The sequence below is a fragment of the Orycteropus afer genome, unplaced genomic scaffold (genome assembly GCF_000298275.1).
Source record: "Orycteropus afer afer isolate SDZICR_OR568_19922 unplaced genomic scaffold, OryAfe1.0 scaffold00055, whole genome shotgun sequence".
Taxonomy (NCBI): domain Eukaryota; kingdom Metazoa; phylum Chordata; class Mammalia; order Tubulidentata; family Orycteropodidae; genus Orycteropus; species Orycteropus afer.
The window spans coordinates 7,939,343-7,964,617 of NW_006921642.1; the positions used below are offsets into that span (position 1 = coordinate 7,939,343).

Genomic DNA, 25,275 nt, shown 5'->3' on the forward strand with positions numbered 1-25,275 from the left:
AACCATGTTTTGTATAGTATGTTATGCCAATTGAGCTTGATGTCCCCTGTGACTATGGTCCCAAGCCCACAGGTTCAACAACTCAGTCCCTCTGGGTAGCTGGCTGTGACCAAGCAGTGACCACAGCCTTGCCCCTTGTCAACTCTGCTATACACATGTGAATTCTGATCATTCACATAAACTTATAGCACCATTGTCTGCCAACCTTATATATGTTCTTGGATACACTCCCCATTTCATATACCTAATCGTTCAGCCTGTCCACCCATCTAACCACCCATATACCCATGTTTGCCTTCACTAACAACATAGTACTGTATATGCAGAAGGGTTCATATTTGTTGTCTGTACCTCTCATGTACATTTCTATGTCTTTCTCATCCTCAGTGCTGCCATATTTGTCACTCACATTTGGTACATTGCCCTTCTTTTCACCCAAATCAATACTTACCTCTATCTATCTAACAGCGTTTCCTCTCCTCCCCTCCCACCCCTGGTAACCAAAGAAAATTTCCTTCTATAGATAAACCTTTCCTTAACTTTTACAATAACGGACTAATACAATATTTGTCCTTTTGTGATTGACTTATTTCACTCAGCATAATATCCTCCAAGTTCATCCATGTTATGAGGTGTTTTGCAGATTCTACATTATTCTTTCGCATTGCATAGTGTTCCATTGTGTGTACGAACCATAGTTTGGTTATCCATTCCTCAGTTGATGGACATCTAGGTTGTTTCCATCTTTTGGCTATTGTAAATAGTGTTGCGATGAACATGGGTGTGCATATATCTCTTCTTGTCATGGCTCTCACTTCATATACCTAGTAATGGAATGGCTGGGTCAAATGATATTTCTAATTCCAACTTTTGAAGGAATCACCATACTGCTTTCCACAATGGTTGTACCATTTTACAGTCCCACCAGCAGTGTATGAGAGTCTCAATCTCTCCACAACCTTGCCAGCATTTGTTATTTTCTGTCTTGTTGTCTTCAGAATTCTTGTCATGCCTGTGATCTGCATATAGTTCACTTAAACTGACTTTTGTTGACTTGTACGTATTTTAGCTTCTGTTTGTTCATTCACATTTTTCTAACTAATGCAGTATTTATTGAGCATCAGGAGCTCTGGTAGCGTAGTGCCTAAAGGCACTTGACTGCTAACCAGAAGGCTAGTGGTTCAAATCCACCAGCTACTTCTCTGAAGGAAGGTTGGGCAATCTATTTCCGTAGTGATACCCCCTCGGAAACCCAAGGAGGGGTCACTATGAGTGGGATCTGACCGGAGGGCAGTGCATTGTGTTATTGTGTTGTTACTATGTTATCAGTCACCTGGGCATTCAATATTGAATCAAATAGACACGGTATCTCCCTGCCCTCAAGGAGCTAGATTGTAAATTCCTAATCATTGGAAATGGCGTTCTTACACTTTCGTTTCACTCAGGGTGTCTGGCACAAAATAGGTTGCTTTGGTTGTTATGCTGTCAGTACTCCACTTTGCCACCATATTGCCATAAAAACTGTAAGGACTCCAGGAAGACAGAGGAGTGTCTGTGGCTATACTACAGAGTCATTAACTCTGCTGGTAGTGACAATGTGGAAGAAAGGCTTGGCCATCTACTTCTAGAAAGAGTACAACCAAGGGAACCCTGCTCTGTAATACATGGGTTGCCATGAAGTTGGAGTTGACTCAATGGCAACGGGTTTGGGTTTTGTTGTTGTTGTTAATGGTAGAGTAGTGTATGCAAGAAATCTGTGATTTGGATGCACAGCTCATCCATACTCTTTGTCTGCTGAAAATCGTCATCTCGTTAGTTAAAGTGATTAGTTTGCTATTGGTGTATTCCTCTAAAGCATTCAGATATTGGGTCTTTTCCTAACAAACTGTGTGAACAATTATTTTTTCTAGACAAAGGATCAAATTTTTGCCCCACTTCTTATCACAGTATATTCTGAAAAGTGAATTGACACATATAGAAACCTTGGGAATAGTGGGTTTTGCCAGGATTTACTTTTTATTGAGCATATTAAGTATCCTTATTGATATTTGAGAGTGTTCCCCTTCCCCTTCATTTGATAAGCCATCCTGTGAAGTCTTCCTCCCTTCATATGACTCCCATGCCACTGACATTTATAGATGTTTTAACAAATAACGTGGATCAAATTCAGATTGCATGCACTGAATAAAAACTTTACATCAAGGTCTGATTTGTTTGCAGAATGAGTTATAAAGACTCATTAAATCATGTGATTTGTCTCTTCTGGTGTATGTTCAAAAGTGTGGAGATCCTAGAGCCCAAAGCAGTCTATGTGTCATAATGTGTCTTGATCTCGCCCCATCAGTGTCGGCAAAAGATGTAACTCAGATTTGGTGAGTGAAGGGAGAGTCATGAAGAGTTACTGACATGGATGAGGAAGAATTTCCAGTGAGTCTTTAGTTAAAAAGGGGAGGGGGGGACTTCATAAAGGAAACAGGATATCAGGAGCCTTTTGGATGAAGAAAGAGCTTAGTGAGCCAATCTTTAGACATAGGGTGTGATGTGGGAGAATTCTAAGATGTACACAGAATTGACAGATTAAAGGAGCATCTGTGGGAGGTGGGGGAAGATAATGAATTTCCTTAAAAGAATTGAATGAATGGACAAGAATATGGGTACATCTGGCTTGGTGAGGATCCTGGTCTCAGTTGCCTGGGCAAGCACCCAGGGAAGCTGGCAAATGGTAAAAATTAAGTAAAGATTGGTTATTTGATAGGAGACTGGTGCAGGCTGCAGACTCCAGACTCCAGTTGTGATTTAGGAATGCTTTTTTTTATTTTAATTATGATTTGGGTAAAAGTTTACAGAGCAAATTCATTTTCCATACAGGAGTTCACACTAGGAATGCTTCTTTTAATACTTTAATACTTCCATGGTGTTTGTGTTGTGCCTGCCACTAAAGAGCTGATTTTGAGGTAGAAAATCCTTGGGAGGACAAGTGGGATGGGAAGCCTTAGGCCAGAATGGGCCTCCAGTTCTTGTAGGCAGAGAAACCAAACCAAACCAAGCTCACGGCTATCAAGTTGATTAAGACTCACAGCCACGGGGCAGAACTATCCCATGGTTTTCCAAGGCTGTAAAGCTTTATAGAAGCAAACTGCCTCATTTTGGTCCCATAGAACAGTGCGGGAGTTGAAACCGCCAACTTTTCGGGTAGCAGCCGAGTGCCTTAACCCTTGTGCCACCAGAGCTCCTTGTTGGCACTGACTTTCCTAAAAAGGTCAAGGAATAAGACAAGAGAGAAAGAATGTGTCAGAAAGGTGAGCAATTTAATGCTCCCTGTACTTCATTTGTGCCTCTTGCCATGCATCCTGCCAGTTCTCAACCACAGCTACACATCAGAATCACTGGAGTTTTTTTATTTAAAAGACTTGCTCACAAAAAACTCTAGTTTAGCACATGAGAAGCTAGAGTTGAGGGACTAGCACTGGGTCTGGCAGTACTTTGTGCTTTATGCACAAAAATGATACACTGGAATTCGGAGGCCAAGGGAGTTATGCTGGGGAAGCCCTCAGTTCACTGGAGTTGAATTTTAGAAGCACCCCTCCAGTCCAAGTAGAAGCACCTCTTCTGTAGAAAGGGTAAAATAAAAAGGTCACAGAGAGGTTCTTATTAAGTATGAGGTTACCATAGTTCTAGAAAATTCTTCAAGGGTTCACAGATGGTTGTTTCAAATTTGTTATTGTTACAAAAAATAATTCATTTTGAGTTCTCGTCACAGAAAAATTGTATATTAGATTTTTTGGTTCCTTTTTCTTAGGAGGGGGATAAATATAATATGTCCTTGGTAAAAGGTCTCAGGAAAGAAAAGGAACCACCCCCTCTTTTTGTGGTCCATGCCATTGTATGCAACATACATTTTTTTCCTGACAAAGGATTTTTTAAAATAGGGATCTATAATAGGTAGACCAGCATATGTTCTATGCTGTTTTATAACCAACTTAATGTACTTTTCAGAAAATTAATACCATTCATTAGTGTAAATCACAAGCTGTTCCCTCAGTGTGGATTTGAAATTGGGGGTGTCCCATCATCCTTTCTTTATCTGTATTAGTGAATTATGACCCAGTAATGGTCATGGCTGGTGGGCTTCTCTGGTTAAATAAAGAATTGGATTGGAAGGATTCAAATGCAATGCTTTGTTCTCAGGCTTTAATATTTTAATGAGCCTGCAGGCTTGGCTGCTTAGAGCTGGGATTTCTAAGTGTGTTGTTAGTGTTAGCACTTGTAGAAGGATGTTCATTAGGAAGCTCTTGTTTCAGTTTCCCAGAGAAACTCCCCATTAAGAAAGATCTTTCAGCAGCATGGCTAGCAAGAAAGAGAAAAGGAGGGAGGGAGCTTTTAGCTGTAAGCATTAGGGGGATATTGTATCAGTAGACTTAGTTCTAAAGATTTGCTTCTAAGAATTAATTGGAGCAAATACATCTCAAGGGGGGAGAAAAGGTTTGTAGAGCAAGAACAGTACTTGTTGTCCTTGCAAATGGAGGACTCTTCACTTTGCAGCTGAATCAATACCACAACTAATTATTTCTGGTTATCTTTTATGGGTTTGTAAGACATTTCTTTTGTTCAGTGTAATAAAAAACCCATTGTTTGATCAGTGGCTGACTAATTATGATAAGTAATTTGAAACATTCTTGATGAAACTTGTCTGTTAATTAACATCAACAGCAAATGGAAAATAACAACACAACAAAGTATTAGTGCATCCACTGTTCTTCAAATTGATTACATCTTTATGTGGCATGCCCAATAAACTTAAGCTGCCAATGGTTAAAAAATAACAAACAGGTGGGAAGGTCTGACTCACCACAGAGGAAAAGTTATTGTAAAGTAATACAAAGGAGCACTGAAATGTTACAAGTGTGGGGATGGCAAAGAAATATCAGCAGGTTGACTGATCCTATTGCTTTCAGAGTAAGGAGAGTACTGTTTCTTTTTGCTTTAATGCTTAATTCCTGAATACATTCATCGATGCTGATGTGAACTAAGACACTTTTAGTAAATGGTATTGTGGATCTAAAAAATTCTGGTTTGGAGTTATTGACTGTCTAGCTAGATTGTAGTCATCATTGATATTGTTAATCTTTTATCAACTCAGTGGCTTTTTCTTTTTATGCTTTTAGATTTCTACCTGGACAAGGACTGGTACTATACCCACAAATAGGAGACAAATTGGATATTATTTGCCCCAAAGTGGACTCTAAAACTGTTGGCCAATACGAATATTATAAAGTTTATATGGTTGATAAAGACCAAGCAGACAGATGCACTATTAAGAAGGAAAATACCCCTCTCCTCAACTGTGCCAAACCAGATCAAGATGTAAAATTCACTATCAAGTTTCAAGAATTCAGCCCTAACCTCTGGGGTCTAGAATTTCAGAAGAACAAAGATTATTACATTATATGTAAGTATAACTCCATTAAATTGTTTTATAGAAATAAGAATAAGCTAAATAGGTTTGTATCCATTTTTGTTTCCTTAAAGGTATTGTGGCAAATAATGTGTTGAGAATCCTTGCTGAGCAATTGTTCACTGTTTTTTGTGAAGAAACCTTCGCTGAATTTGTGACCCTGTACTAACAGTGTAAAAATAAGTACCCAAAAGGGGGGAGGGAACCTGCTACATCTTTGTAGTATTTGAAAAAGTGGATATATATTAATATACTCAGCATTTCTAGTGATGAAACCATTTTTAAGGAACACTGGTGAGATTTTGATAGGTAAATCTTGTGCAATGACTTTTCTATTCATCCATTTAACCATCCATTCACTCATTCATTTTGTATTGACTATGTGATACGAACAGTGCATAAGTGCTAGGGATTCAACAGTGAATAAGGTGGTATATGGTACCCTTTCCTCATGGAGTTACCAATCTGTAGAAGTTGGAGTTTAAAGATTCAAAGTATGGGGATTACAGAAATACTGCTGTTATGCATGGTCATAATCATGGATTGACACTGGCTGTAACGATGGGCTCAAACATAGCAACAGGTGTATGGAAAATGGTGCAGGAATAAGCAGTGTTTCATTTTGTTATACATAGGGTTGCTATGAGTCAGAACCAACTGGATTGCACCTCATAACCATAGGTAAAACTGGATTTGGAGTAAGACAAAAGTTGGGTTTATTGTAGGTTTTTTCCCTATTTGTTTAACAATTTGATACATTGTTTCAGAAGCAGCTAATAGACATCATTTAGTTTATATCCACAGCTAATATGAACTAATCTAACTAAACTCCTGAAGGTGGGAAGTCTGATGATACACAAACCAAGATTATATGCCTAGTGTGTGTAGATCAATTATTGGCACAAGACAGAATAAGAATTGACAGAAAGCTAGGATCATTCCTGGGACCACAGGGTTTTGTCAAAGTGTAGTTTGAGACAGCTGTTCATGTTGTTCAAGCAATGAAATATATATATACATATATATTTAATCTTTTTTGATTTAACATTATACTCAATAATTGGGTTTAATTCTTCATTCATTTGCTACCACAGACTTCAGTTCATTAGGGAACGAGAACTGCTATCTGCTGGCTAGGCGCCTGCTACCTCTTCATGATTAGGTTGAAACTCTAGCTTTTTAACATACTAAGCTGCTGTTCAGAGAACAAAATCAATATTCACTGAATACTTACATAGTACCCAATAATATATTACTTTTTTAACTGCATTAGTAATTAAAACAAAGATTGTCAGAACCATCACATTATCTTGTTGCCTTTTGCCGCAATCCTGAAATGGCACAGACACTGAAAACCTATTTCTAAGCCAACTTGAATGCAGAGAGGGCTTTACCAAGGACAAATAACAAAGAGAAAGAGAAAGTGGTAAATTTTGTATTTAAAGCAATAATTATCATAAAAATAAAGGGGTGGTAAAATGAACAAAATAATAGTGAAATCTTTGAAAATATGGCATAGTTGTTAGGTTAAATAAATAGAAACACTGATTTTTTTGAAGCATAACTTAGTGCATTTTTTAAAGGACTTTTTGCATATGATTGTTTACTCAGGACTGCAATGTTTAGCGTAACATTTCTAGAAAACAGAAACTGACATCGGATGAATTCATTAATACAATTAATGCCCCTGGATAGAGAAAGAAGGCCGGGGCCCAGGGGTACCTGGAGAGTAGACCTAATAGAGTGTCAGACGTTCCTGTGATGTTAAATTTATGACACTAAAATCGTGGATGCAACCTATGTCCACCAATTGGTTTTTCCCCATGGGTAAGTCAATTGCCCTAAACAAATTCTTTCATCTTCCTTTAGTTATGGCTTAATAAAGATGATTTTGTATACTCTGAGTTCCACTGAGTGCAAGTGGAATTTTGGTAAAGATTATGGGCTTAGCCTTTAATTTGAAATAATATTAAAGAAATGCAAATAAATGTTTACCAGCATCTTTTTGTTTGTTGTTGTTTTGTTGTTATGTGCCATTTAATGCTACCTGCAGTGTTGGTGGTATGGTGGTGAGCACAATGGGCTGACCTTTTAGGGCTGTGGTGGCACAATGCCTAAGGCATTTGATTGCTAATCAGGAGGTTGGTGGTTCAGACCCAACCCACCAGGTGCTCCACAAAGGAGGATGAGCCCATCTACTTCCATAGAGATTTACTGCCTTGGCAACCTAAGGGAGGTTGCTGTCAACTCAGAATCGACTCAGTCAGTATCGACTCAATGGCAGTGAGGTGTTTTTTTTCCACCGATACATGACTTATTTATATTTAGAAGCACCGTTGTATTTATAATTACATTATTCAGCACAGTAATGGCATCTTATATTTTTCTATTTAAAAAAATTCATTATACTCCATTAGCAAGTTCATTAGCAGGTAGCTGAGCCACTCCAGCCTCCAGAACCTCTCCTGGAGTTATGGTTTACAGTGTGAAAGCTTGAAATAGCCTGGGATAAAAGAATGCTTCTTACAATGGAGTTCAAGTTTTCAATTTTGAAACAATGAGGGACATTCTGGGTGGGTGACTGTCACATAGGTGGGTAAGGGGCTCAGGCCTCAGGAGTTGGCTGAGAAGTCCACTGAGACACTCAACAGAGGGTTGAAAGGCTTCCCCACTACAGTACAGAAATAGGAAGGCATTTTGGATACTTGGGAAAATTTAGGAGCCAGTTTTTCACCTACCCTGCAGCAAAGTTCATCCATATACAGATTTCCCTCAAAAAGAAAGGGGAAGTGAGAAGAACAAATTTTAAAATAGCTTAAAAATTAATGTTGACTTTCCATTCTTCAAGAATGCCATAGCCCCAAAACAACTTAATAGATTTTTTAAATTACTACTTTCCACATCAAATGATCACACAGACACACACTCACCCCCCTGTACACACATACACACACAAATCACTCTGCATGCACTCTTTTTGAGAAGAATGAAAGTATTTGTAGGTAGTAATTTTTATATTGGTAGATTCCTAAATAGTACTATCTTACATAACATGATGGAAAGTACACAAATTTAGAGGTATATTTTTAACACTTCAAACTAATTGACTTACTTTAACATAGTAAATGTTAATATTTGAGTTGCCACAATATATACAACACATGCTTAACTCCAAATCTTACTATCTAGTTGGTAAGTACTTTTACAATCATGAGTATCATTATTAACATCATTATTACAAATTGGTTTCTTTCCATAAGAAGGATTAAGAAAAATAGTAGTTTGGAATAGTGGTTCATTGCCCACTAGGGAACCATCCAAATTGGGAATGGACTGTATAGTGCTAGATGATTCCCTAGATGAACGGCATTTAAGAAGCCCTAGGCTGAGAGTCCAGAAATCTTGTGTTCTATTCCTACTGCTTGAGCTTAATGAGCTTAATTAGAAAGTCACTTTATTTCAGGGCTTCGAACAGGTTCATTCTACTTCAACTTCCTGCTGAGAATTTGTCTTTCCACCCCAGATATACTGAATCAGATCTACATGTTACCAATATTCCCAGGTGATTCCTAAGTATAAGTCTGTTCGAAGCCCTGCTTTATTCCTTTGAACTATCATTTCGTTCTCTAGAAAGTGGTTTTGTTCTTGTGCTTCCAACTAATGATTGAGGTTTTCTCCAGTTGTAAGTCATTTTATGACTGGACATAACAAACCCAATATTGGGGCTCGTATTAGTGTCATTTTTCTCCAACTGAAAAGGACAGAATCTGCTGTAAGTTCTTTGAAAACATTTAATTTGACTTGTAGTGTTAGAAGATTTAAAGTATAGTCATCACATTTTTTGAGTTTTAGAAGTAAATACTAATTTTTAATTGAAACTTTATTTTTAAACCTACTGAATATCCATTAAATTCCTTTAGGAAATGATATAGCAAAATGATATGCATCCTCATTAGTTCTTTTCATAGATGATTATTTGCTTTGGCATGTGGAAAAATGATATATATGGGTTTTCTTAATGTTTAGAATTGACTTTTTTGAGTGGCCTGTTCAATAATTAGCTTTAGGTCTAATTTGCATAATAAAATCTCCTGATCTTTAAATAATCCAAAGATGGGGATGTTAAGACCATTTGGTCTAAAAAAAAAAAAAAAAGGTCTCCTGTTCTTCATTATATTCAGATCTTTTATAGCTTTGAAAACATAGTAAATATTTTTGGTAAATTTTGAGAGCTCTGATAGCGTAGTGCCTAAGGTACTTGACTGCTAACCAGAAGGCTGACAGTTCAAACCCACCAGCCACTCCTTGGAAAGAAAGTTGGGCAATCTACTTCTGTAGTGATACTGCCTCAGAAACCCAAGGAGGGGTGGCTATGAGTTGGTCCAACTTGACGGCACATAACAACAACAACAACATAGTCAATTTTACTAAAACCAAAACCCACTGCCATTGATTCAATTCCAAGTCAGAGAGACCCCTGTAGGGTTTCCAAGGCTGTAAATCTTTAAAGAAGCAGAGTCCTTGTCCTTTTCCTATGGAACTGGTAGTGGGTTTAAACCACCAACCTTTTGGTTAGCGGCCCAATGCCTTAACCACAGTCCTCCAGAGATCCTCAATTATTTTATTATACCTTTACTTTTTTTTTTTCAAAAAGTTTATAAAATAGTTGTCTGTTCTGATGTTGCCCATTTTCAAGGGAGGCTCTGTCTTAGGCATAGTAAACACTCCAATTAATATTGGGAAAGCATTCCTAACTGTGTTCTCAGCCTTCACTCATATTTGTATCACAGAGTTTTCTTTTAGACACTCTCTGTGTGTGGTTTACAATTTCTTTTTAGAGGTGACAAACCAGAGCTGAAGGTGCCAGCAACTTTGGTGTGTTTGCCCTTTGCAATATCCTCTCTTACGAAGGTTCTGTGGGTTGGCTATCCAACCTTAGCATAAAATCTTTCAAAATACTTACAAAGAGGTTTTCATCACACCATCAAAATTATGTGTGTCAGAGATGGAAAATGACTTCTGTTGTACTGATATTTTTTAAATGAACAGTGGCCACAACAGAGCTGTTAGAAAAGGAAACCTATATTCCATGAGCACCAGCCAATTTAGCTTTATGTGGTTTTTTTTTTTTTTTTGCATTGTTTTGCTACATATTTGTGGTAGAGACAGCCAAGAAATGGTCTTGGAGCATAGACTAAAAGTCACCATTTCTAAAGACTAATTGGTTTAAAGTTGTTCTGTATTGTACACCCAGCAGTGTACATAGTGGTCCTTCCCAGAGCTCTACCCTCTCACTTTGCATGCTTTGGTGAAGTGTTCCTTGAGAATAACTGGAGTTTAGTTCTCTAAACAGTTTTTTTAAATATATACATATGAGCATATAAAATTGGAAGGATCCATAATCATCTTTGCTGTTTTTTTAGGAATGTACTCCACTTTTGAGCAAAATGGCAAAATAAATCAAAATGTTTGCACAAATATAATGAAATTTATTCTTAAAGAACCAAAACAGAAGAACAGAATATTCTTTTGCCAGTATTTTTGTTGAGTGTGTACCCATTTGTTTTCTTTTTGGGTTTTCTTTTCTTTTTCCTTTTCTGCTTTCGATTTGGTGACTTCTGGGGAGTCTGTGGTGAGTAGCACTGACATACACTGAATGTCATGTAATCTCTTTCCCCACCAATGTAGTGATGGGAATTTGCAAATGTCCTCCACATACAGATTTCCTGTAAAAGACAAAAGAATGTAAGACCTCTGGGCTTATTTGCGAATGATTTTTGTATGTAAATATAGTAAAAGCTACATTTCCATCATTAATCAAGTTTAGTGATATGGCAGCATCATAATGTCAGTTATGTCTGCTCACTTAGGTATAAAGATACGTGTTTGATAATGCTTGTGCCATTGCGGAAATCAAGCAATTTAACACCTTTTTATTTTTAACTTAACAACTGCCATCTTTGTAATAGAATGTTAGTTACAGTCCTACTATGACTACATGGCTGGACGTTGAAAGAGTATAAGTGCACACACACCACCAAGAGCAACAGATGAGCATATTCACTAACGGGCTCTCACCAACCTGGGTTTATTAATAGTCCTATAAAGAGCAGTCTGTCCAGCCTCTGCCTCAACAACTTCTTCAGCTGTAAAATGGGATAATGATAGTACCTACCTTACAGGGTCAATGTTCATTTAAATGGGGTAACAGATGTGAAATGCTGACTTCTGAAGTTGGCACAGAGTAAGTACAACTAAGAGTTAACTGTGCAGCAATGGAGGAAGTGTGAGTCAGAGACTAAAGACAGACCTTTGCTTTCCTGCAATCTAAAGGGCCTAGGAAAGACAGGTTCAAAAAAGTATAATTTATTTAAAAATCTTCCATAAAATAAAACTCCAGAGAATTTACAAGTTTCAGTACTGCTGCATAACTTAATTATAAGGTCCTCCTTTGTCTTCTTGGGTGTTACAAAAGTTCTTTTGTCCTGGAGCTTCCCTTACCAAGAAACATGCATTTATGTATCTTTCTGTTCCTAGAATTGCCCACGCTTGTTAGCAGACTCTTTGTAAGACCCAAAAGACACAGGCAAGGGAGGAGGCTTCAGAAACATAGAATCATTTTTCCTATTTTTCATTTAACCAGTATTGCCAAGACTCCCTCTTAATTTTCTCTGACACAAAGACAATGCTGCATGTTTATTGATAATTTCAGCAGCACCCTAATGTGGAACAAATATTCTCTTAGAGAAAAAAAAAATGTGTTTCACAATTGCCTTGTCAATGTGACTAGTTGGAAAGGCACGTTATTTTTTTAACCCGATTAATAGAAGCATTGCTTTTTTTTTTTTTTTTTAACTATAATATGAAATCCTTAGGTTAATTTCTGACTGTATTGAAGGCTCTCCCAGGGTATATCAGTAAGATGCCTCATTGCTGAATTAATACGAATAAAGCTAAATTCTTTACATAAGGAATAAAGTCTCAGTTTCAGCTTAACTTGAGATTGTTCTGAGAAACCTCTGGCTCTCAGGTCTAATGGAGTCAAGGCCATTGAGATATTGGTCCCAGATGGTTCAGTGTTTCAGACGCAAAGAGGATAAGGTTATTTTAGATGGAGACTCTTTGTTCGCATTAAATGCCGTCACCTAGGCAATCTCATTTACAGCTAGACAGAGGTAGTCCTTCGAGTACCACTTCCTTATGCCCAAATTAATCAGTGAAAGAATAAGATGTTTCTGATTATTAAAATGATGGGGAGTTGTTGAAAGAGCAGGAAAGACTAAAGAAACTTACATGTAAAATAGATTTAAGAGCAGATAGGACATGACAGAGATTACCTAGGAAAAAAAGAATTATTTAGGAATTGTTCAGAATAAAACTGCATTTAATATTATATAAAATACACCTTAATATCTCAAGAACCTGTACTTACAGGTTTTTTGTTAAATTCACGTAGATTTATAAATAACTAAACAACACTAGAGACCTAGTGGGAGCCCTGGGGCCACAGTGGTTAAATGCTGGACTCTGGTAGCATAGTGCCTAAGGCACTTGACTACTAACCAGAAGTCTGGCGGTTCAAACCCACCAGCCACTCCTCAGAAGGAAGATGGGGCAATCTACTTCCGTAGTGATACTGCTTCGGAAATCCAAGGAGGGGTCGGGTCGCTTTGAGTCGGGTGTGACTCCATGGCACATAACAACAACTAAACCAAAGGTCAAAGCAGGGGGAAAAAAAAAAAAAAGAACCCAAAGGTGAGCAGTGCAAACTTACCAACTACTCTGAGGGAGAAAGATGTGGTAGTCTGTTTCCATAAAGATTTACAACCTTGGAAACCCTATGGGGCAATTCTACTGTGTCCTTCAGGGTCACTATGAGTCGGAATCTACTGAACAGCAGTGTTGGAGACCTAGTAGGAGCATCTTTTTTTTTTTTTTTTAAATGAAGTTCCTTTTTTAATAGCCTTTATATATTCATCATGATGATCAAAATTTAAAGTAAAAGGAAGCACTTAAAAAAAACATCCAAAGGCATAGATAAACTTAAAAAGACTTGGGGGAAACTTACACATATAGTTCTTAAATGTTACACATTTATTCCTAAAATTTGTTTTGGGCTGAATGTTTTGATCATTTATGGAAGTGGTAAGGCCTTCACATACAAGATCTTACTTTGGATTCTTGAAATTGGTGATGGAGGTATTCTTAATGCTGTGAGAAGAGAAAAGTAAAGTGTCAGTAGCTTAGTATAGTTCACAATATTGTGGAATATATGCGCCAAAACCCAAATCAGGGAACTTTTGGACACTTAGACCATTGTTGGCAGCGTGTGACATCACCTCCTCTGACCAGGTGACAGGAAAGAACCTGATGAGCTATTGAAACCTGATGAACTCTGTGCTTCTGTCAAACGTGTTGAGACTAATGCTGTGCCATAATTACATAACATAGAAATAATTTGTGATCATTCATCCCCAAAGGTAAATTTAAAAATTCTAGAGACTAGTAGAAAAGGAAGAAGGGGCAATGTGGTTATGATAACAATCTGTTAGCTCTCTTCTAAAGTTTTTGTTTTTTTTAAATATAATGAAAAAACCCAAATCCATTGCTTTTGAGTCACTGTCAACTCATGGCATCCCATTTGTAATAGAGTAAGAGAAAAACCAAAGGTTTTTCATGGTTGTAATCTTTACAAAATCAGTTCTCTAGGCCTTCCTTCTGTTGGAACTGCTAGGTAGGTTGGAACCACCAATGATCATAAACCACTTATGTCACCTTAATAAGGGACCTTATTTATTTATTTTCTTTTAGACTTACTCATCTATTAATCTTCAATTCCATTCCATTAAGACTGTTGATACCTTGTGTTTTTAAAATATTACCAAGCATTTCAGCCCTTCAATAGAAAGTTATTAAATAGTTATATATATATTTTAATCTCTATATCCAAATAAACAAATGCAGGCAATAAGAAAGTTATAAATTTCTTCAGTCAAGTATAACTACCACAGTTTTGTTTTGTTTTCATTTTGTTTTTTGTTTCGTTGATTGGCAAGACCTCTGGCAGAAGCACAATTGATCAGATTATAGAAGAGCCAGGCCTGTGTGTTGCTAAAAGAGAGTTATGCTTCGTAAATGGCTTTTTGCATTATTGGTGAAGCCCAGTTTTGTTGTGGTTCGTGTTAAATCAGAAAGTGAAGGTATTCTTTTACTGAAGCAAATGTGGAAAATTATTCTGGATTCTTAGAGTGCAGAACATCTCCCCTGAAGGAAATAAGGTTCATCCATAGGGCACATTCAGACAGGAGCACTTTATTGGGGTTACTGCTGGTCTCTAGATGGTCAAAGCCGATACCGTCATGTCCATCTAAACTGTTATGCCATGAACGTGGCACATTTTCTCATCTGTAGCATTATTTTCTAAACTGTCAGCAGACATTAACGCAGTCACTGGTGAAGTCCTACCACCTAGAGATGAACTCTGCCTCAGATTGATGTTTTCCACTTCATTGCCACTCGTCTCGCAATTACTGGGTCATTAATATCATTGCATGCAATTAGTGACAGGAGAATGAACAAGAGGTTTGTGGGTTGTGCCTGCCCCTCCATATGAACTTTTTACTCTGACCCTTTCCTATCTAGACATTTCCATATCTGTGCAAAGATAGTTTAACGATTAAGACTTCTAAATCTTGGGGGCAGGGGATGCATTCATTATGTGCTAGAAATAATACACTCAAATACATGCTGCTTCATGCATTGGAATATTTTTGTTAAAAATGATCACTATCTCTTGATTGTAAACTCTCATTTTAAAAAATCTGCATTCTTAAACAGCTAATATAGACAATAGGGAATTTTGTCTTATCTTTAAAACACATCATTCTTTTTATTGTAAGTTTAGTCAATACCATTAAAGTGGTCATGCAGCCACCTATTTTTAAAACACAATTCCTCTTCCTTAGTGAGTTTTGATCCATATTGAGACTGACTCTCATACACAAAGGTAGTTTTTCTTTTGCTGTTGACTATCATGTTCTCACTATATTAACTTAGTCTGAATCACTGTGACAATAAGAAAAACTGCCTTAAAAAATACTAGATGAAAAGCTTTTTTATGAAATAATGTTGAAATTTTTTTTACCTAATGAGAGATTCTGCCTGTATAAAATCATTATAACTTTTCGCAATAAAATCTTAGATTTATAAAGGGATGTTTTTCCTCAAGAGATTTCATTAAAAATGAAGATACCAAGGTGTTGCAAGTAATATTTTGAGGGAAAATAAAGTAAGCCACTCCATAAATAATCTCATGCATTTAAGCATGCATCTAGTAGAAAAAGGGACAGGTAATTTATTGCCACTACTGTTGTTTGATCTTTCTCAGAAAAGTGTAAGTATACTGAATGGAGCCTGGAGGGTATTTCTTTGATATATACTCCCCACATGTGAACACATGTGAGCACCCACACGTGCTCACACACTCGCATATGCACTGCTTTCTCCCTCTCCCATCTTTTTTCATACTCTGGTTGTATGTAAAACCAAAAAGGCAAACCCCCACAATGCCCTGTAGTCAATTCCAACTCGTGGCATCCTCATGTGTCACATAGTAGAACTGCTTCCTAGGGTTTTCTTGGCTGTACTTGTGGAAGCAGATCACCAGGCCTTTCTTCTGTGGTGCTTGCTGCTGGGTGGGTTCAAACTGCCAATTGAGATTAGTAGTCTGGTGCAGACTGTTTGCTCCACCCAGGGACCTCTCTGGTTATATGTAATCAGGAACTCTTACAGACTATTTTATAAAAGATAACTATGGCTCTTAGCATCTTTATTGATTGTCAATCTTTGCATGCAGTTTTTAATGGTTATAAAAGATTATATAAATCAGATAGGATAGAATTCTTATGCTGTAGATGTCCTGTTTGTTACTTTATATTGTTACTGTTCTCGTCTCTCAATGTCCAGATCTCATATATTATGTTGGCATATTCTAACTCAATTCTGCATAGTATCCCCATTCTCCTCTTGTCAAGTGAAAATGGCTAATTAAGATATATCATTAAATTGTTTTACTACACACACAAACAAAACCAGTTTACTAAACTGTTTCAAGATTGTTATATTTTTTAAAACTCATCTTCTTATTTCTGATCTGTCACTAGAGTATCTTACCATCGTTTATGATGCAGCATGATGAAATTGAGAGAATAAAACTATATTTCATTATTCACTGTCCCTAGATACTTGATACATGATATCATTAGTTAATATTTTAATGCTAGAAAATGGGAGGAGCATCTTAATTATGACTTTCTATTTTTAAGTCATTTTTTCCAAAGCAGTCTATGTAGTGAAAAAAGTAATTACTAGGGTTGTGTGTAAGTCAGTAAAGCTATGCCAGTTATTATTTCTCAATGCATGATTTGCTGCTTTAAATGTTCCAAATACTGGTTTTAATTCAAGAGACTTTTCATATCATACCTGACCAGTGTTTCCTTGGGTGAGAAACTCAAACATCCTTCTTCACTGTTCATTTGTATAGTGTTTTAGCTGAGAACATAATCTAGTCCCCACTATATATGTATATACATACATACATACATACATATATAAATGGAGCTCTGGTGGCATAGTGCCTAAGGCACTTGACCGCTAATAGAAGGCTGGGAGTTCAAACCCACTAGCCACTCCTCAGAAGGAAGGTTGGGCAATCTACTTCCATAATGATACTGCATCAGAAACCCAAGGAGGGGTCGCTGCAAGTCGCATCGGACTCAACAGCACACAACAACAACAACATATGTATATAGGAGCTCTGGTAGCATAGTGCCTAAGGCATTTGACTGCTAACCAGAAGGCTGGAGGTTCAAACCCAGCAGCCACTCCTCAGAAGAAAGGTTGCGCAATCTACTTCCATAATGATACTGTCTCGGAAATCCAAGGCGGGGTAGCTATGAGTCAGATCTGACTTGACGGCAGTGAAAAAAAAAGCTTTGGTGGATATGTTTCTTTTTGAATATACTTTCCCTTTTTTTTTTTTTCCTTCAAGTCAGGCCATTTTGTGATGAAATTCTATGTGATTTAAAGTAATGCTGAACTTTAGTTGTTGGTTTGTGTTTTTTTTTTTTTAATTTATTAGAGCCAAACAAAAATAGCAAGGCCCTGAGAAAGTCATAATGAAGTATAGTCCTTCTCTTTCAGTATAAATCCACAGAGAAAAACACATGAAAAGAAAGAAGTTAGAAGAAGTGAATTTTTCCTATTTCTTTTGGCACATTTTGCAAAGGCTAATATTGCAGAAGTATTTATTAATCAGGTCTAAAGTAAAAGACATTTGTATTTGGCATTCATTGGACATTAACATTTATGTGTTTAGAACTTTTTTCCTTCTAAGTTACCATCTTAAAGATAACTGTGATACCCAATGTATTACACTAGATTAACTTGAGTTCTAGAAATTGGATACTGCTTTTATAATACGTATTTTGAATTTCAACTGATGTCACAGTTAAGTGGCTAGATCTTAGCTTCCTGGGTTATGTATATTCATTCACATTAAGTAATTATATTTTCATCAGCCTCCTTGTTTATAACTTACATACCTCTTTTTTTTTTTTTTTTTTTAAGGAAGGAAAGCACCCCAAAATTTTGATAGCTCTGGTGAAAGAAAACTGTAATCTAGCTTGTGTTTCATGCTTTATTTGAATGTCATGCATTACTTTCTGTGTTTTTCATTTGATTATGTTTTTTTTATTACTCAGTTTACCAGATAACAGGTCTCTGGTTCTTCAGAAGTTAGTGTTGACCTTAAGGAGACTGATTTGTTTATTCTGTTCTGTGTAGGGAGGCAGGCCTGAGTAATCACAAATTGGCAGGGCTAGCGTGTAATAATATGGTGGAAAAGAATAGTATATATAGAGGATGATTTGGGTAGAGGATCTTATTAAAATGTCATTTGTTTCATAATCAAGTAAGAGTGAATCAAGTACAGCTTTATAGTCTTACTAGACAAGGTTTTTATTCTTACTACAGAATTGAACTGTGTGGCTTTTCTGACCCTATGTATTTATTATTTCATTCTTTTTGGTGAACTGTCTTTGAAGTAAGGAGCTCTGGTTGTGCAGTTTTGTTTTCAAGTGTCCATCAGTTTCTTCACCCCATTCTGGCTCCCCATTCTGATAAGTTGAAATTTTTAAGTATTTTGAAATATCCTTTATAGTATTAGTATATCTTGAGGTTTCATTCTTTCCATCATAATCTAAAATAGTTCCTTCACAGGATGCCATTAGTCTGTAGAATTTTTCATACTGCCCTCATTCCTAATGCTTTTGTGAATGATTCCCAGGCATCGGCACCAATCCAGCAGTTTAATTCTCCGTCTGATTAGCACAACGTTACCGATGTGAGGAAGGAGAAATAGCCAAGGTCCAGTGCAGCAGTTTAGTCTCCTGGGGAACAGAGCAATAACAATCAAATGAAGACATGTTAAAATGTAATATTACTTCCCTCCATAAGGACAGTCTAAAAGTCATAGAAAGAGTCCTGCCCTTTTAGTCTGTTTTACTCAATGATTTCCCTTTTTTCCTACTCAGATATCCATTGTATTATTCCCAGTGAGTAAGACCTGCTGATAAATCTGAAGGCAAATAAATGAGGAACTTCAGATGTTGCCTGTGTGGTTTTCAGATATGCTAGGAGCTTGTAGGCAATGTGAACTCAAGTTTTTTTGCTGAGCAATGAGGATCTCCTCCACCCACTGGAAATCAGGCCCTGGTGTGGGGGTGGGAGGGTGGGAGACATAATAGTGATTTCAGTACATGCAATTAGATCCTGAATCAAAAGCTTTTAAAAGCAGGCTATAAAATGCCCATGTATCTTTATTAAACCCATTTTCCAACTAGATGGAGAAACTTTTCTAGTAATTTTTAATTTTATTAAGTTATTTTTCCCCAGGCCAAGGGAGGAAAAATGTCTGGGCACTAAAAGCTTAGGTATAACAATGTTATTTTTTCTGTCTCTAAATGATTAAATGCAATTTCATCCATTTAGCAATACTGTGATTGTGACTGCATTAGATAATGCTGGTAGAGAGATACAAAGAAAAACTAAGCATAATGAGGTAACAATTTATTTTTACTCTTTTTCTAAGTTAAAAATTCCTAATACATTCAAATCAATGATAAAAATAATTGCAAAATTGTCTTCCAGAATGGAAATAGATTTTATTCACAAGCAGTAATTTCTTATTTTTCAAAATTGGCTGCTAAGCCTTTTACAGTTTCTTGGTGACTATGTCCATTGCTGCAGAAATCAGAATATGAATCTTGTTATTTTATTTTGGGGTTCACTGCCTATAAACTGACACAGTCAGAACAAGCTCTTACTGTGAAGAGCATTTTGGCTATGCCACTGCTCAAGGCAGGAGGGGCTCCAGAGGTAACCACATCCCCTGATGAGGGATGTAGTAGGGAAGAGAGAAATTAGAATAACTGTGATTTTCATCATGGGACCAAGGATAAAATGAGTCAAAGCCATGCAGAGTTATTTCATACTTACTGTAAAGTTTACCTTCTGTATGCCGAACTGAAGTTTCAAGTGATAGAAATATCTTAAAGTGGAGTTTTCTTTGACAGCTTAGGTCATTCATTCTTAACTTATGGGAAAAATCTTAGGGAAAAACATCTAATAGTATTATAAAGTATGAGTCGGGGCCGACTTGATGGCAAACAACAACAACAACAACATAGCCTCTTTTTAAACAGCCAAATACTTGAAGGGCTCTTTTAACAATAGTAATTAATTTTTCAGTCTTTCAGTAACCTCCACAAGTTACTCTTTCAGTTAAAGGGAGAAAAAACAGAGGCTGGGATGTACAAAATCTACCACTCAAATTGTTCTGCCCTGTTTTACCTTCCTCTACCCTCTACCCCTTCATTGTAAGGAGTCCTAGTGGTGCGGTGGTTAAAGCATTTAGTTGCTAACCAAAAGGTCAGTAGCTGCCTCCATAAATTTACAGCCTTGGGAACACTATGGGGCAGTTCTCCTCTGTCTTGCAGGATTGCTGTGAGTCAGAATCTATTTATGACAGTGGGTTTTGGTACCCCATCCATCACCCCCTTCACCCAAATTAGCAATAGCCTGTGACTTTCGAAGAACTCTAGAAAGGCAGTATCTATAGCTTTTCCTTTATTCAACTCTAGGGCTTGAAGGCTTTCCTTACCAAGGAATAAAAAAGTTTCAGTTGTTAAAGATGCAAAACATTTCTCCCACAACTCAGTTTCCCTCCTACTATTTTATAGTTTGTGGATACTAAATTATAGATTGCAACTTAATTTGAATACATAAGAGTTCTTTACATTTTGGGATTGCTCAGATACCATTTCAGGTAAGCCTAGGGGCTCTGCACAAAGACACTGATATTCAGAAAAGAAATTGACCTACAAATAAGGGCAGGGAGGAGCCACTGAAGTTATGTACACTTGTGAATCCAATTTGACAAAGCAGAATAGTCCAATCAGTAGTCTCTACCACCACATAGGAGGTTTTGAATTCTATTTATCAGTGACACTTCCCTACTGTACCTTGACTTGGTATTTATTTACATTTTTTTTTAAGACCGTAATCTTTGACGTCTTTTTTCCTCAAGATGAACAAATGTATATGCTTCTCTTTATTGCTGTGCATCACTTGTCAGATCTTAGTTTTTATTTGTCAACTTAAATGCTGAAAGTTTTTAGCAAGGCAAAGTTAGTGACGTAACTTCGAGTTTGGGTACACTTTTACATGTAAGCACATTTACGTGTTTGGGAGTTTGAAAACAGTGGGGATTGGATTAAGTTAACTAAACATTTGAAACTATCAGCTGAATAAAAACATCATTTTTATACATTTTCTGAACCACGAAATATCCCATTTTTAAAGAAAGATGCAATTAAAAAATCTCTAGACAATAATTAACAATTATAGTACTGCTCTGAAATTGTTCAGAAATAGTGTTTGCTCATAGAAAACAATACTGTTTAAAAGCCTTTGTGAGGAAAAAGCATATGTTGAAATTTAGGCATGTATTTGGAGAAGAGAAAAATGAGGAGATGGGGGGAAAATTTAGGTTCAATAAGCATAAATACAATGTAGGAATTTGTTTTAACTTCTCTGCCAACCAGTTTCTTAGCAGTCTGTAAGAGAGCACTGTCTACTTTTTACTAAATAGATATAAAGTAGGAGCCAATGTAGTTAAAACTTGCCTTTCATTCACTCCTCTCTTTAGTTTTAAAAGCAAACTCTGTAATGTACCCTGAGCCACTGGCAGGTATATATATGTATGTGTATAAATATACATACACATAGGCATACACAGGAGCTCTGGTGACATAGTGCCTAAGGCATTTGACTGCTAAGCAGAAGGCTGGAGGTTCAAACCCACCAGCCACTCCTCAGAAGGAAAACTGGGCAATCTACTTCTGTAGAGATACCGCCTTGGAAACCCAAGTAGGGGTCGCCATAAGTTGTATTCAACTCAATGGCAGTGAGTTTGGTCCCCCCTACACAAACACACATACACAGTGGCTCCTATTTTATATATATTTGGTAAAAAAAAAAAAAAAAATAGAGCTCTAAATTTTAGAATCACATGGAGGGAACTTGGTGTAGCAGAATGGGTTAAGTTTCACTAAAGTACTGCCCAGTTCCAGTTTCCCAGGAGAAACTCAGTGTCAGCAATTGTAGAAGAGTGAGATATGATTATAAAGTTAAAGCAGGCACTCCGATAAGCAAGGAAATACTTACACACAGAACAGGCCACCATTATTTCTAAGGTAAACAGTAAAAGTCAACAATGCAAGAACACAAAGAGATAAAGTAATGCCTTATTTTGTAGTTAATTATCTATGACATGCATATTTCTACTATGAATACATGTAGAACTTGTTTTCCATCACATGGAAAACAGGCAGTCCCATTAAAGAAATGTTGTTTGAATGCATTTTTACCAGAAACTTTCTCTCTCTTTTAATCCCTTTTAAATTACAAGATTACTAGACAAAACATTGATTATCGAAGTAGAAAATGATTTCAATTGCAGATATGTATATGAAACACTTCTGTTTCTTGCCCCTTGAACTTTAGAAGAATGAAAATATCTGGCACTCTCCATGTTTTTCCCCTCCTGGAACTTGAGCTATAACTTATATCCTGTTCCTCAGTGAAGTCTTTGGCAGCCTGTCTTTACAATTTTAGTTACAAAACTACTCAGAGAATTTACTGCTCTAAAGAAACAAAATACAGGTTTTAACAGAGAAGAGCATAACACACACACACACACACACACCGACAATGGTAAAATGATTCTGTCCTTCCACCTGACCCATATTGCTGAGGTGGAAAGAGAATTAAGTTGGTGAATATGAGACAAGTGGTTACTGAAAGCCCTCACCTTATATCCAGGATTGCCACAGTACTGCAATGGAGCAGTCGACATGTGTGCGTGATCCAGAGTTTTCCTATCATAGGTAGTTTGATAGAAGAGTCTGGCCGAGGCTAACATGAGTAACAATAACACACTCATTCTTTCCTGTTTACAAAATGATTGAGAAAGACTTCAAAATGTGAAGACTTGAATTCTGGTATACCAAGGGGATGCAGTAGAATACATCTTAAACAAGTCTAAGGCTGGAGAAAGAAGAAGAGGGGTGTGGGAGACTCCTCTTTTACTGTTTACAGAACTTGGATGTTAGAAACACAGAGCATATCAAACTGATTGTTTTTGAAACAGGAAACCTGTATTAGAGAAAGCAGATGTTGTGTGATGTTAGCCACTTTAAAAAATTACTGCATTAACCACTTTGCTCATTTTAGCTTGGCCTCAAAATAGTCAGTTGGCTTTTTTTTTTTTTTTTTTGGAAGATGCTGCTGCCTGTTTTATCTACAGAATAATACTGACTCAGTGAATTGTGAGGGAAGGAAGGTGCTCAGGAAAATTTGAAACCAGATAGCATACGTGGAGCAGTGTTTATACTATCCATTTTTCTTTATTTCTTCTTTTTTTTTTATTTTTGGCTTTCAGCATTCCATACGTTCAGAAAACTTGTGACTAAGAGTGAATTCTTATTTTTCAAATTGTTTTCAGACATTTCATGTTCATGTAAACTTGGCTTATTGATTTCCTGATTTTTCTTTATTTTTTTGTTTTGTCCATTTTATTTTTAATCAGCTACATCAAATGGGTCTTTGGAGGGCCTGGATAACCAGGAGGGAGGGGTGTGCCAGACAAGAGCCATGAAGATCCTCATGAAAGTTGGACAAGGTAAAGACCATCTGCTGCTTCATGAAGCCACTGTGATCTGGTTTAGCCCCCCAGCTAGTGTGGAGCCAATGTGATAAAACTCACCTTCATTCACTCTTCTCTTTAGTTTTGAAAGCAAACCCTTCATTGCACCTTGAGCCACTGGCAGATTTTCTCAAGTCAATGTAATGAACTTCTTTTATTAGAGATCTCTCTAAAAGTACAGGTTAACCAGGTAGAATGTCTTGCCATATGTATTTTTTTCCTTTCCAAAAAGCCAAATATCTCTGGTTCAAAACTAAAAGACTCAGAATGAAAATTAAGTTTCTACCATTTTGCTCATTTCTGAATCTTGACTACAGAAGAGTTCACTGTGCCTTTTCACATATAGACAACCTATTGTGCAGAAAGAATTATTCTTCTAATTAGAAATTGGTGTAGTAGTCAATCAACTTGCTCAGTTAAATTGAAATGTCATCTGCAATGCTTTGCCTGCCAAATGCAAGAATCCCTATAGTTTCCACAGATGGCCTCACAATCTAAACCTCTGAAAAAACTAGTATAACCATTTTGTTTTAAAAGGAATATTATAATCTTGTATCTCACAGTACTTTGCATAAAGACGCTTATGTTCATTGCTATTCATGCCTCTTGAGATATATATCCTGCTCATAAAGTTAAATATCGTCAGATGTCTGTGCTGTAATTAATCATTTCTTTTTTGTATAGATGCGAGTTCTGCTGGGTCAACCAGGAATAATGATCCAACGCGACGTCCAGAACTGGAAGCTGGTACAAATGGAAGAAGCTCAACGACAAGTCCCTTTGTAAAACCAAATCCAGGTATAGCAACATGAATTGTGTGTTTGTAGGTCTGTGGCAAAATGGTCTCTCGAGGGGTAGAACAAAGTCAAAGTATTTTTACACCAGTTGGATTAACTGGTAATTACAGAAGTGGACAGTAAGGTAATCTATTCTTTCAGCAAGTTGTATTAATTACATTCAATAAGAAGAAAATAATCCATTCCCATGAAAGTCTTTGGTTCAAAAGAGTAGAATTCATCAGAGGTAAGTGCCAATCATTAGCACTACCCTCTCAGACAAAAGTTATTTTCTTACCCTCTTTTCTTGGCTGATGTTTTACCAAGCCTGGTTCCCAACAGCAGCTTAAAGCTGATGTTAATGTATATGTAATTAATGTTCTAATCTCCCATCTAATTATATCTAATCCACAAAGAGTCTAATTGATCCTCTTCTAAGTTTTAGATGGTAACAGTTTAAAATATTGCATAATGGCTTAATTGCATTTTTTTAAGATGGTTATTGCCAAGTTTTTTTTTTTTTCATATTTTGAAAGTAAAATAAAATATTAATGTGATCCCTGACTAAAGTTTAGAATACTATACAAAATTGGCTGTCGTTTCACTTCATTTTCCTAACAGTCTCTGAACGTATAGCTGTGTGTTTGTTGCTATGCTAATGAATTTTCTTATGTAGTAGTTGTTGAGCAGATGTCAGCAGTTTTGTATTGGGGATCTGT

At 36.7% G+C, this 25,275-nt stretch overlaps 1 protein-coding gene across 1 annotated transcript in view; it reads left to right on the plus strand.

The window, feature by feature from the left end:
- The window catches only part of EFNB2 (ephrin B2), a 50,327-nt gene that overhangs the window by 23,851 nt on the left and 1,201 nt on the right, over positions 1 to 25,275 (plus strand). Inside the window, exons 2-4 of the mRNA XM_007938920.2 lie at positions 5,166 to 5,449; positions 23,664 to 23,756; positions 24,465 to 24,578. Coding sequence (XP_007937111.1) covers positions 5,166 to 5,449; positions 23,664 to 23,756; positions 24,465 to 24,578 — 491 coding nt within the window. The remainder of the gene's footprint in view (positions 1 to 5,165; positions 5,450 to 23,663; positions 23,757 to 24,464; positions 24,579 to 25,275) is intronic.